Source organism: Abramis brama (genome assembly GCF_963993115.1).
Source record: "Abramis brama genome assembly, chromosome: 23".
Classification (NCBI taxonomy): Eukaryota; Metazoa; Chordata; class Actinopteri; order Cypriniformes; family Leuciscidae; genus Abramis; species Abramis brama.
Window position 1 is genome coordinate 6207960 of NC_139985.1, and position 13289 is coordinate 6221248.

General features: G+C 39.8%; 1 protein-coding gene across 9 annotated transcripts in view; it reads left to right on the plus strand.

The window, feature by feature from the left end:
• itpr1b (inositol 1,4,5-trisphosphate receptor, type 1b) overlaps positions 1 to 13289 on the plus strand; it is a 135982-nt gene that overhangs the window by 96894 nt on the left and 25799 nt on the right. For 5 of the 9 annotated variants that reach the window (XM_084100479.1, XM_084100477.1, XM_084100478.1 and 2 more), the window contains 9 exons: positions 2203 to 2386; positions 2507 to 2757; positions 3866 to 4066; positions 5474 to 5584; positions 5663 to 5758; positions 5928 to 6062; positions 7606 to 7713; positions 8495 to 8726; positions 10866 to 10988. In XM_084100479.1, coding sequence (XP_083956605.1) covers positions 2203 to 2386; positions 2507 to 2757; positions 3866 to 4066; positions 5474 to 5584; positions 5663 to 5758; positions 5928 to 6062; positions 7606 to 7713; positions 8495 to 8726; positions 10866 to 10988 — 1441 coding nt within the window. The remainder of the gene's footprint in view (positions 1 to 2202; positions 2387 to 2506; positions 2758 to 3865; positions 4067 to 5473; positions 5585 to 5662; positions 5759 to 5927; positions 6063 to 7605; positions 7714 to 8494; positions 8727 to 10865; positions 10989 to 13289) is intronic. The other 4 variants (XM_084100483.1, XM_084100482.1, XM_084100485.1 and 1 more) reach the window with 1 other exon arrangement.

A 13289-nucleotide genomic window follows, 5' to 3' on the forward strand; every position in this document is an offset into this window, starting at 1 on the left:
TAAATTTGGCATAACCTTTTGGGTTCAGAAGAAATTGAAGCCTTTCAAACTGTTTTCTTTGGAAAGCACTCGCTTGTTTGTGCAAACGTGTTGACTGTGCAAGCCTTGTAGCTCTTGGGACAGTGTGGAGACAGATGGTGTAAATTCAGGTGAGCTGAGGGAGGCACTCCAGGTTATTTCCGTGTTAATTGCTGTGAGTTTGCGCGTGCGTGTGTGTGTGTGTGTGTGTGTGTGTGTGTGTGTGTGTCGGGCCGCACAGAGAGGGTTATGTAACCGCAGTGGTGTGAGTCTGGCTGGCAGTAAACAGAGTGGAGGGGAGGGAGGGACGTGAGAACTCTGCTTTGGAGCATGGCTGCGCCGCGATGTTAACTTAACTCCTTAGGCACTGGTACAGGAGTGAAACAAATCAAATTCCCCTGACCATTTGAAAAATAGTATAAGATTATATAAGAGTGTGTCAAAACCTTGTTCAAGATATCAGGGTAAAAATGCCCCTGTGTGAGTTTTGTCTCATGTTTATATCATATGATTAAGCAATATCACATGATTAACAAGCACAATATCACATGCTGTTTTTTTGTCCTGCAATTGCATGATTGCAAATGTGATATTGATTTTATACAGCAGTTTAAATAATAATAATAATCATTTGTTACATTTATATAGCGCTTTTCTCGGCACTCAAAGCGCTTCAAATGGAAGGAGGGAATCTCCTCAACCACCACCAATGAGCAGCATCCACATGGATGATGCGATGACAGCCATATTGCGTCAGAACGCCCACCACATACCAGCTTATTGGTGGAGAGGAGACATGTGATGAAGACAATCAGTATATATATGGGGATGATTAGGAGGTCATGATGGACAGAGGCTAATGGGCAAATTTGGCTAGGATGCCAGGGGTGTAAGGCCTGGTTCACACCGGACGCCGAAGCGACGCGTAAGCGGCGCGGAACGGAGGCCGCTTCCTTTCGGCGCCCATGTTAACCTATGGTGTCGTTCACACCAGACGCGGAGCGCCGCGGCCGGCCTGCGCCGTGAAGCGCCAGTTTCGGCGTCTGGTCTATTTTTTGCGCGAGCCGCGAGTGATCCGCGTCAATTCCGGCAGGAAGTCACACCAAGAAACACGAGACAATCCGGTCAATTGTCAAAATATAAGCAATTTTCAAAAATTAAAATACCGCGAGTGACAAATGCGATCATATTTGTGTATCTAAACAGACTAGAAAGATGAAAACAAACAAAGAAAAAAACACAACAAAATAGATTTAATAAATTTGAAGAGAGGATGTATATTTCAACGGTATATCTACACTACTACTGTCTACCATATTCTCTCTCTGGCTGCGTGTGTGTCTCGACAACGGATTAATAAAAGAAGTGTACAAACTTCTTGGTTACAGAAACATGGTGTATTCATTTTATGAGGTTATTTACTTACCCATGATGTAAAAAATAGCTCTGAATAAACAACAACTGAGCAGAAGCGCTTGTCGACCGCCGCGGAGAATACGCGTCTGGTGTGAACAGGCAGGCGCCGGACCGCGCGTGATTTTCCGTTCCGCGTCGCTTTGGCGTCCGGTGTGAACCAGGCGTAACTATTTGGCTAGTTACACCCCTAATCTTTCGAAAGACATCCTGGGATTTTTAATTACCACAGAGAGTCAGGACCTCGGTTTAACGTCTCATCCGAAGGACGGTGCGTGTTACAATATAGTGTTCCCGTCACTATACTGGGGCGTTAGGACCCACACAGACCACAGGGTGAGCGCCCCCTGCTGGCCTCACTAACACCTCTTCCAGCAGTAACCTGGTTTTCCCAGGAGGTCTCCCATCCAGATACTGACCAGGCTCAACCCTGCTTAGCTTCAGTGGGCAACCAGTCTTAGGCTATTTTGTTGTGTGTTTATTTTATTGTTGAGAGAGGAAAGGGCGCAGCACATTTTACATATTCATCTAAACTTCACTCTCAGCAGTGTGGGCGGCGTCGGATGTTTGCTAACAGTATAGCTGGTCACGTATTTCGAACTTCGTTTTACCCATAAACGAAGAACGGAAAAGAAGCAAAATTATGACTGGTATTGATGCAGAAAGTTAACAATTCTCACTTCTCTCCCACCTTCTCTTTACCTTTCATTTACAGTATGCTAATTCGATTGTATTTGTTTTTTTCCCTCACTCTTCTACCTGTCCCTCCAGCGGTCGTTTTTCTGCCGTCTGACCGGCGACAATAAGTCAGAGAAGTTCTTTAAAGTGTTTTACGAGCGGATGAAGCTGGCCCAGCAAGAGATCAAGGCAACCGTGACGGTGAACACCAGCGATCTGGGCAGCAAGCGCAAAGACGAGGACGCCAACGACAAGGATGCCCAAACGCGCAAGAAAGGTCGGAGCCTACAAGAACTACAAGACAAGTGTTTATAATGATGAAATCATTACCCAGACCATTACCCAACCCAGACCTGCAAAAGCATACTAAACAAATACAATTCTCCCCCTCTTTCAGTCAAGGATGTTGCTGTAGTAACCGAGGAAGTGCGGGAGCAACTCATCGAAGCTTCTACGGCCACTAAGAAGGCCATCACTGCTTACCGAAGAGAGGCGGACGTGGACGAGCATCTGAATGTGGCTGAGGGGCAGACCAGCACGACTGAAAAGAACCAGGATGACAACGAGATGAGCGTGATCATAACAATCATGCAGCCAATCCTGCGCCTCATGCAGCTGCTCTGTGAAAACCACAACCGTGAACTGCAGGTCAGAGATTATTTCGAGAAAATGTGCATTGTTAATGCTAACTTATTCACACTGAACACACAGACGCAGGTCAGAGGAAGGAAAAAATGCAAGGTCTAGAAATATGTTTTAAAAGTTGAGATCCTTTTAACTTGAGCGCCACGTTTTTAGAGCGTCATGTCATCCACGAGATGCTGCAAAAGACATGAGACACGAGCCCAGTGGTCAAACACATCCAGCATTTCAGTCTAGCATTGAAAAACAATAAATATGTAGCGCTGTGGAACGGAAAGACACGTTCTGTGCGTACTGCTCCTAACTCTCAAATGTTGCTAACTAAAAAAATAGCTTAGCTAACTGTACTTGTAGTTTTGCTGTTGGCTATTTCTTAAGGAACTGTATGATTGGTATCAGAATAGATCATATTCATTCAACTCAACATGAAATGTTATTTGCTAGCCATTTTACTTCTGTAAACATGGTGCATTTCTCAAAGAAACTGTATATTTGACATGATGTAGGAAGGGACTTGATTTTATACATCAGCTATTGATTATAATGGGAAATGTGCCCAGAATGGATTTCAGAATGGAGCCAGGGATTGAAAGCTTAGCAGAAACGGCTATTAGCTGAAAAGGCTAAAAATATTACAGTAAAAGGTTGTAAAGACAACATTTTATATCTTTCAAATAACATGCACTTATGAATTGTGCACAGTGAGATAGTGATATATTTAAATATGCCTATATAAATTAAATATGAATATATAAAATTGTAAATTAATTTTAATTTAGATATTCATTCATTACTGAAAAATAAATACAAAAGTATATATATATATTTTTTAATCAACACAGATTTTATATCTGACGAAGCATTTCATGCTAGTTTCGTAGTAATTAGTTAATCATCAACCTTTTGGTGAATTGTTTAATAATTATTTCCTTGCTTACCTATTGCTTGTATCTTGAGCCTTTTACATAACCCCATCATAAACATATCCCATCATAATTGTATCCCATATCATACTATGAGTTATGCATCAACTGAATCTGTGCTTCCTCAAGCTCTAATATGACTTGTAAATACAAAAGCTTCTCATATCCTGTTTTTCCCGCTTGTTCCCCAGAACTTCCTTCGCTGTCAGAACAACAAAAACAACTACAACCTGGTGTGTGAGACACTGCAGTTCCTGGATTGTATATGTGGCAGCACTACGGGGGGCCTGGGGCTGCTGGGACTCTATATTAATGAGAAGAACGTCGCTCTCATAAACCAGACTGTGGAGAGCCTGACAGAATACTGCCAGGGCCCTTGCCATGAAAACCAGGTGGACCTGACACATCCACACACTCTTTTTGTTCTATACTTTAAAGAAATCGTTCACCCAAAAATGAAAATTGTTGTAATTTTCTCTTGTTTACCCCAATTAATGTGAGAACTATATTTATTCTAAGTCTTCTGTAGCAGCTGACATGAATGAAAAGAAACTGAAATTTAAGCCATTATGCACTGAAAATGTGACCTGTTTACCACTAAGTGAGTCGATCGAGTCAGTGAGTTAAACTCTTGAATCATGATTGCGTTTTCCAAGAAGCATTGTAAGCCTAAGTAGATTGTAGAGACCGTTGGTGCCAATGGTTTTCAACAATCTACTGTACTTAGGCTCATGATGCTTTTGGGGAGCGCAAACCTGATCTGTGCTGAAAAAAGTCTAATTCGTAAACAAATCATTCAGACCGAATTGACTGATTCATTGAAAAGATTCAGAAGAGTGATTCTCTCATGAACTCAATGCACTAAGGAGAGTGAATTAATTTTTGGGTGAACTGTTGCTTTAAGATTATGACACACTTACACTATATACCCACTATTGTCTACTTAAAAGAATGGCAAAATCTTTCTTTGTGTGTTGGGCTAGGCATTATGCAACTTTACTGACTTCATAGGACCGTAATGGGGCTGATTATCGTCATTGTCCTACTTTTCTAGGAGGAAATGTAGTGTACTTGCATGCTGACAGAGTGCTTTTGTCCCGTAATGATTGGATGATTAGTCTCTCACTGAAGCACTCTGTTCCAGAGCCATAATCAGTTAATTGCAGGTTAATTTTCATACTAAATTCATGGGAATGTGCTTCCTGTAACTATTTGTTCTCTGGTGTGCTTAAATGGTTTTTGTTTAGATTGTTTAGCCTTTTTGCCCATTTCTGTAACTCTGTAACTCATTAACTTATGTAGCGGACCTTTATGAAGTGATGTGCCTAATATACGCTACCGTTCAAAGAAATTATTTTATTCAGCGAAGACACATTCATTTGGTCTAAAGTGACAGGAAAGACTTACATTGTTTCCAAAAATGTACAATTCTGCTTGTTTAAACTTTCTATTCATCAAGAGTCCTGAGAAAAATATATCACAGTTTCCACAAAAAAAAAAAAGAATTGTTTTCAACATCGATAATAATAAGAAATATTTCTTGAGTAGCGAATCAGCATATTAGAATGATTTCTGAAGGATCATGTGACAATGAAGACTTTAATTACAGGAAGAAATTACATTTTAAAATATAATAAATTAGAAAGCAGCTATTTTAATTTGTAAAATTCCACAATATGACTGTTTTTACTGTATTTCTGATCAAATAAATGCAGCCTTTGTGAGCAAAAGAATCTTCTTTCAAAAAATGAAAAACTCCTGAACAGTATTATACATTTAACATTTTTTCCCTTGTTCAGAACTGTATTGCCACTCATGAGTGTAACGGTATCGACATCATTATCGCTCTCATCCTCAATGACATCAACCCCCTCGGCAAGAAGAGGATGGACTTGGTGTTGGAGCTCAAGGTACGAGATCTTTATGGGATATGTAGATTTCAATTGAGTCAAAAATAATTGACGTGATGGCCTTTTTTTTTTTTACAGAATAACGCCTCCAAACTGCTGCTGGCCATCATGGAAAGCCGCCATGACAGCGAGAACGCGGAGAGGATTTTGTATAACATGAGGCCTAAAGAACTGGTGAATGCAAACAATGAATGCACATGCTAGCATTGGTAATGCAAAGTTGGCACTTTGCATTGAAAACACATCTTTCTCATGTTTCTGCGGGCAGATTTTCTGTTTTGCATACTGTAATCACACTTAAAACCACCTACTGTCATTATTTAAACGTTTGGTTGGTGTACAGGTGGAGGTGATCAAAAAGGCCTACATGCAGGGAGAAATTGAGGTAGAACACAACGATGATGATGAAAATGGTGAGGAAGAGCATGCCGCTTCTCCTCGAAATGTGGGTCACAACATCTACATCCTGGCCCATCAGGTGACGCACGCAAATATGCTTTTACACACTCTATCACTGTGTCAGATGCCTGGATTATATCACCCTCTTCCCCTCCCCTGTGCACTTGAGCTGTATAGATTGTTTGCCTATTAGTATTCACGTAATTATCTGGGTCATCGTCAGAGGATCAGTTATGTAACCATGTTAGAAACAGGGCAGCTTTTCCACCGGCCCTCCAAATGACACTGTTTAGAATCAGGGGTTTGTGAATGAAAAGACCAGAGAACAAAAAGTACATTTGACAGAGACGTTTTACTCAAATAATAGAGAAATATGTTTTTGCAGGTTGCGTCTCAAAAGGTCAATTCATAATTGCAGCAACAAGTAATCCATTTAGTTTTACCAACGGAGCAGATTCTGTGGTGGCTACACTGGCCGACTTTATTTGTTCACTGCTGGGCTTTGACCCTCAAGTTGTTTTTCATAATTGGGGCATTGTAAGAATATTGAATGTGGCTATTTTATGGGCATGTAGCTGTTGGAGAAAGAGATCAAATTTAGAAACATGACAAAAAGACATTTGTTTCCACACAAATAAGTAATTAGTCACATGATAAGCAGATTTAAAAATGGAATATACATATATCATAACATTATTTATAAAGTATCCCCAAAAGAAGGTTTTTACAATACAGTTTACATTACATTATTGTGGCAGACAGAAACATTGAATAGATAATAAGTAGCTGTTGATGTTAATGTGTTGTTTATTAAACAAAATTCAAATTCTGTATTGCAGAATTTGCGTAATTAAAATCATATTAAAAACCCACAAGAATCACATTCACATTACATAAATGTAACAATAAATGACACAAAACATGTTGTCAAACCTGTTTTTTATGGTCTCGTGGTGTGACAGACTTCATAATGGAACACAATTCTCACCATTGCCACAAGAGGTGCTATAGAGCGCATTAGCGTAAACGGTCTTCTACTCATTCAGGTCAACTACTATCATGGAGGGCCAACAGTTTGAAAACAACATTGCAAGTTGGTTAAAAGTTAAATTATATGCGTGGTTCTAGCTAGCTACCTGAATAACAAGAACGTTAACAAATGCACACCAGTGCTAGCTACAGTTTGAAAGCCGCAGACTTTTGTGTAGTAGTTGTGAAATAGATTTTTATTTATCGTGATCTAAAGGCTTTAGATTGGCAAACTATTTCGAGTTTGTCTAAGGTGTGAGTGGCATGATTGCAATGGTGTATTATAGGATTAAGGATTAAAACATAATGTGGTCTCTTCAACAATGCAGCAGCAGATATTTGACATCATATTCCGAAACATTCATAGATTAGGTATGTCATTAATATGCCGAAACCTACGTATTGGGTAGTTCTGAGTTCAGGTTTGCTTTATTCAATTTCAACCAGCATTTCTCCGACAGGCGTTGGCCTTTCGTTGACGGTAAAGTGTGTTATGAGCAAAACAACAATGCCAGACGGGTCATTACAACATGTATACACTGTCTCAGTGAAAACAAACACAGTCTCATCCCTTTTTCCACATACACCCACAGCTAGCCAGACACAACAAGGAACTCCAGGCCATGCTGAAGCCAGGAGGGACATACGGGGAGGGAGATGAAGCCTTGGAGTTCTATGCCAAACACACAGCGCAAATTGAGGTCAGTTGTGTTCATCTATGGAGGCCATTATGAATCCACCATTCATAGTTTCTCAGACTGGAGTACATAAGCATCAGTATTACTATCATTCATACAGTGAAAATTTCAGGTGGAAAATTTTGTGGATGAAATCCAGTCATTTCAACAGGAACCCCAATGTTGTTACATGTTATGGAAAAAATTTCCCCTCGCAGATTTCACTCCTACAGAGCCCCTAAGGGGACATGGTGGGGGGAAAATATGAGATTGGAAGGAAAATAATAAGTCAGTGCTTTTGCGTTCTCTTGCCAATTTCTTTGCGTTCCCCTGAGAAACTTTGCATTCGCTCGCAAAACCTTTTGCATTCGTTCACTAAACTTTTGTGTTCTTTGTGAGCGAAAGCAAAGTTTCATGGGGGAATGGAAAACATTTGTGAGAGAATGCAAAAGTATTGCCAAATATTTTTTCCTCCCGTCTCAAATTTTTTTTCTTCACCATGTCCCTTTAGGGGCTCCTTAAACTCCTGTTCAAGTTGGTCATGCAAATTTGCTGCGTTGACCAATAGAAAGCTGCTTGGTGTGTAAGTAACTTTGGAATAAGTGGTGCTTCATGCATAGCTACACTATTGATAATGGATGTTTTTTGTCTGTGAAATTTAGCTGAAAATTTGCTAATGTGATCGTACCTTTAGAGGTGACAAAAAAACCCAAATCGACATTGTAACTATTTGTAAGTTAAAACCGTGTCCACCAAATTGGGATTGCATATGTAACCCACGTGATGCTCAGTCTTTCATTTACAGATCGTCCGTCTGGATCGCACAATGGAGCAGATCGTATTTCCCGTCCCCAACATATGCGAATTCCTAACCCAGGAGTCCAAGCTCCGCGTCTATTACACCACGGAGCGCGACGAGCAGGGCAGCAAGATCAACGACTTCTTCTTGCGCTCTGAAGACCTCTTCAATGAGATGAACTGGCAGAAGAAGCTGCGAGGTACTCAAGAGGCCACTGGTAACGCAAACTCCGTGCCTTGTGCGTGCCCACTCCCTTCCTCTATTATCTTGTAAGCTCCTTTACACACCCTCTCCACTCCCAGAGCCTCCAGGGACCCATCAGGGCTCTCTCCATGCAGTGCGACCCGCTTTTGGTGCACTGGTGCCGGGATTCATACCTCACCCTGACCCCCTCAAGCCAGGGCAGTGGGGAGGGGGTGTAAACTTTAACTTTAAGATAGACAAGATAAGACCTGTAACTAAAAATAATGTTGAACTTTGTCTAAGTATTTAGTTCTGCATGTTTGTGCATTAAGGTTTGAGAAACAAGGGAGGAAGATGGCTCAGGGAGAAGTCTGAATAAATCCCAAATAAACACACATTGCCAGCTTACATCACAAAAGCTGATTACGGAAATAAGCTGAGTGAGGTATCAAAAACAGATGATGGGAAACAAGGAACTCTAAAGCCCATTTTTCACCAAAAGGGAGGTGCTCAATCTGGAGCCATTTTCGATTGGCTCTGCACCAGCCCCTAAAACCTGCTAGTCTTGAACCAGACACCTCAGAGGCTGGGCTGGGAAATGGCCACACTGAATTGTAATTTGAAACCGATATAAAAAAAAAATTAATAATTAAATTACCCATGATCAAATTTCAAAATTGTATTTCTATGGAAAAGGGTGAGGCAGGGATTGGTTGGAAATGGGTTGTTTAAAAAAGGATAGAAGTTCTCAGACAGGAAGAGCATGAGGTAAACCACAATGACAAGATAAAAAGTGCAAGATAAGGATCTGAACTGTCAAAAAGCAGATAGACAGACGGAGGGGCTTGCGACAGCCTATTTTCTTGCACAGCTCACATGCATGGGACATTTGGCCACAGTTCTAGATCGTATCTTTGAGTCTTCGGGCCTTGAGTTGCTAATAAAAAGGAAGGTGTGAATTCCGTGTTAGTTAGTAATGCATGTCTCTGGCTGACGTTAAGTTTTTTTATCAGGCTTAATCAAAGTAGAAGCAATGTTCCATTGCCGCAACCCCAAGTCATGAGTGTGGCGACCTCTGTGTGAAAGTCCCCTCCTCCAGTTCCTCTTTTCAGACAAAAACCCCCTGTCAAAATAGCCATAGCTCAGACATTAAATCCTCCAGCTAGACTCATCAGAGAGTCATGGGTCAAAACAAAGGTGGTGGTTGAGGTCAGCAAGCTCTCGTACATGGTTTGGCCGCACTAAGAAACCCTTTGAACTCTTTTGTCTTCTTTCTATGGTTTTTGACTTCAATTTGATGTGCGGTTGGTGAAATTGCATGTCTCCAAAACTGCCAAACAGCCCCTAACTTCATTCAATATGTGTTTTGTTTGGAATGGCATTCTTTAATAGAGGAAAACACAATATTTTTAAAGGAATTCTAGACTTACCAAAGTTAGTGCAGTTGGACGTTGTCCTGATTGGATATAATTTGAAATGCACAGGGTCAGCTGGATCACATTTTAGCTTGAGAACATTCAGAGCGCCATGAAAACTAACACACAGCCGCCCTCAAGTTGTTTAGTAGAAGGTGGGAGAATGACGATGCAATCAATCTTTAAAAAAAAAAAGATGAGCAGTACTTGTTAGTAACAACATTTGTTTTTTCATCCCAACAGGCCTTGTAGTATAACTTGAGATTTTAATCTTTTAAAGTCTATTGAATGTTTCTGTATAGAGTGGAAAAAGGTGGTTTTAAATGTGTACTGTGTAATTTCCTGTGTACTGGTGAAACCAAACAGAATTGCAAAAAAAAATTTCGAATTAGTTTCAAACATTTACCCTTCCATTGTTCAGGCAAACAGGTAATCCCGCTTCAATATCATACAATTGGTTGAACCAATGTTGTTGTGTCAATGCTCAAACACATTGCAATTCAATTGAAGTTCCACTAGGGGCACAGCACTTGCACATTTGGCTTGTTTGTATATCAACAAATGGTTCCAAATTAAAATTTTCAGTTTATGTTTGTGGCAGAACCGTGTACGTAGTGCTCTGACATGGTGTGCATCAGGGGTATAGTATTAGACCATTTTAGTTTCGTGATAGCATCCGAAAAAGCACTTTGGATGAGAATGATGCAAATTGTGTTGTGTTGTTGTACATGTTCCTTTAACATTTGAAATAACATTTTTTGACTTGCTGCCTCCCCCAGCTCAGCCTATCCTGTACTGGTGTTCCCGTAACATGTCCTTTTGGAGCAGCATCTCCTTTAACCTTGCAGTCCTCATGAACCTGTTGGTAGCATTCTTCTATCCAATTGAAGGAGTCCGTGGAGGTGAGGCACAAGTATATTTACTTTGTTGTTTAATTTAATATACATAACAATTTTAATTTATTTTTTTTCTTTTTAAATCTCTGTCCCAAGCTGGATACTAGCGTTTCATAGACAACAAATGCCAAGTATTCATAATGGCAAAGACGTTTCAGTGCTCTGTAATTGTTAGAATACAAACCACAACTTTAATAGTACTTTACACGGATTGTAGTACAGATTGCTGTTTTTATGGAGGTAATTGAGTACAGGTAGCAACTTGGCACTTCACTGGCCTAGTTTCAGCACACGCAGCCCCTGAAAGACATAATATGGCCTACATGATAGAGCAAAAAAAAGCCATCATCACATCCGTCTTAACGCCTCATATATAATTCAGGGAAATGAACTCCTTCACTCATCTCAGTAGTGTGAAATCCTCATATATATATATATTCATATTTTAAATACTACATATATAACACATTTAATTATGCATTTCACCAAGAATTTTTTAACTTAAAGTAAGACTTATATCTACCTTTCACAGTCTCTGTGAAATCGTTTATGATCCAAAAGCGTGTGTTCTTTAAGGGGTGACGTAATGCTGGACATAACTTTTGTGCTTAACCTGGTTATTGATTTTGCCCTGTTATCCGAGATCACTTGTGTAACATGTCACCTGACTCCCTCTCCCTAAACACTTTACACTATTTCCCTAATCTCATAATCTTCAGTCAAGGCTATGTGTTTATCTCCTCCCTGCTACTCTTGATGAAAAGTGTGTTTGTGTATACATGTCACAGAAATATGACACCTGTTTATGTCAGAGCTCAGATTTGACCCTGAAAACAGAGACCCAGATAAAGTCAAAGCCTTGGCACTTACTTGGTTCTTACATCACATCTTAAGCACAAGCTGCTTGTGTTAAAGTTTGTGATCAAATATCATCCTAGATTCAAATGTAACTGATGGGGAAACCTAATTTTTACTACGCCTTTCTGTGTTTCTGTTTCTCTCTCTTATGTTGTTGAGCATTGATTGTCCAGTCATTGTGACTGGCATAAGTGCCACATTGTAACTGGCATAAACTCTGCATTGTTCAGGCTGGGGTCAGGCTCCGAAAGGGCTTTTGTTTTGGGCCTTTCCCTTTCTCAAAACGTACATGAGCGTTTGGGACATTAATTGAAAACTCTTGTAGTCTCTAAAACAAAAGGCTTCTCTGGGAGTCAGAAACACACTCTACGGCTCTGGACCAGATTCAGTATAGTTCACGATTTAAAATGCAAACAATAAAATATAATGGAGAACAAAGGTGAATTTGAAACATTGTCCTTGCAATAAACATGGTTGTAAAACAATGAGGAAATGGCCGGAAGTTTGATATTTAACAAAGAATTATTTAAGTAGTTAATTTCCTTCTCTACCTCACATCCTGTCTGAATGTCTGCCTGGTTTGAATGTTTTACTGTTGCATGTGCCGCTGGTAATAACTGTACTTAAGTCAAGGCCATGATGTTCTAAAAAGAGAAACGTTTTCTCCACTTTTATATGCTCATTTCACTTTATTTATTTATTTATTTACTAATCTCCTTTCTCTTATTTTGATGCGTTTTATTTATTTATTTATTATTGATTAAATAATAATATATTTATTTAAATGGTAAATATTTATTTAAATGGTAAATATTTATTGAAATATATCATTATCATTATTATTATTATGTCTTACACTTTGAAGAAATGTGCATAGCTCGCTTTTGTTTTATGAGCGCTAATGAACATAATTTGAATATATACAGTCTAACTAATCAAAACGTTTTAATTCTCAAATTAACAGTGAATTCTTAATGGTCCGTAATCCTGCTTGTTTTTATTGGTTGTTTCACACAGTATTTTCTTCACTTGTCTTCAGACACATATTTAGAAGCACGTTTAAGAACAATCGTCACCTCTAAAGCTGATTATAAAACCCCTTCTGCAGAGTTCAGTAGGTCCCATTTACAGTATTTGTAAAAGTCAAGCGAGAGGCCCTACATAATTCCTGAGTGTGTGTAACAGCAGCACAGGAGCGTTCCCAGTTCCTCCTCCTCCTACCCTGTCTGGGAGAATGTAGCCATTCTCGAGAAGTAGGTCAGTGTGTGCAACCTTAATGCACAGGAGTGTATAGCATAACTGGTTCAGCTGTGGGAGATCTAGGGCTTTAGAGGGAAAGGGCTGAATATAACCACTTCCTGGTCAAGTTTAGATAGGGCACATGCACATTACAAATCTATATCCATGGTGCCTGAGAAACTGATGTTTCTTTGAAGAATGGGTCAGTGG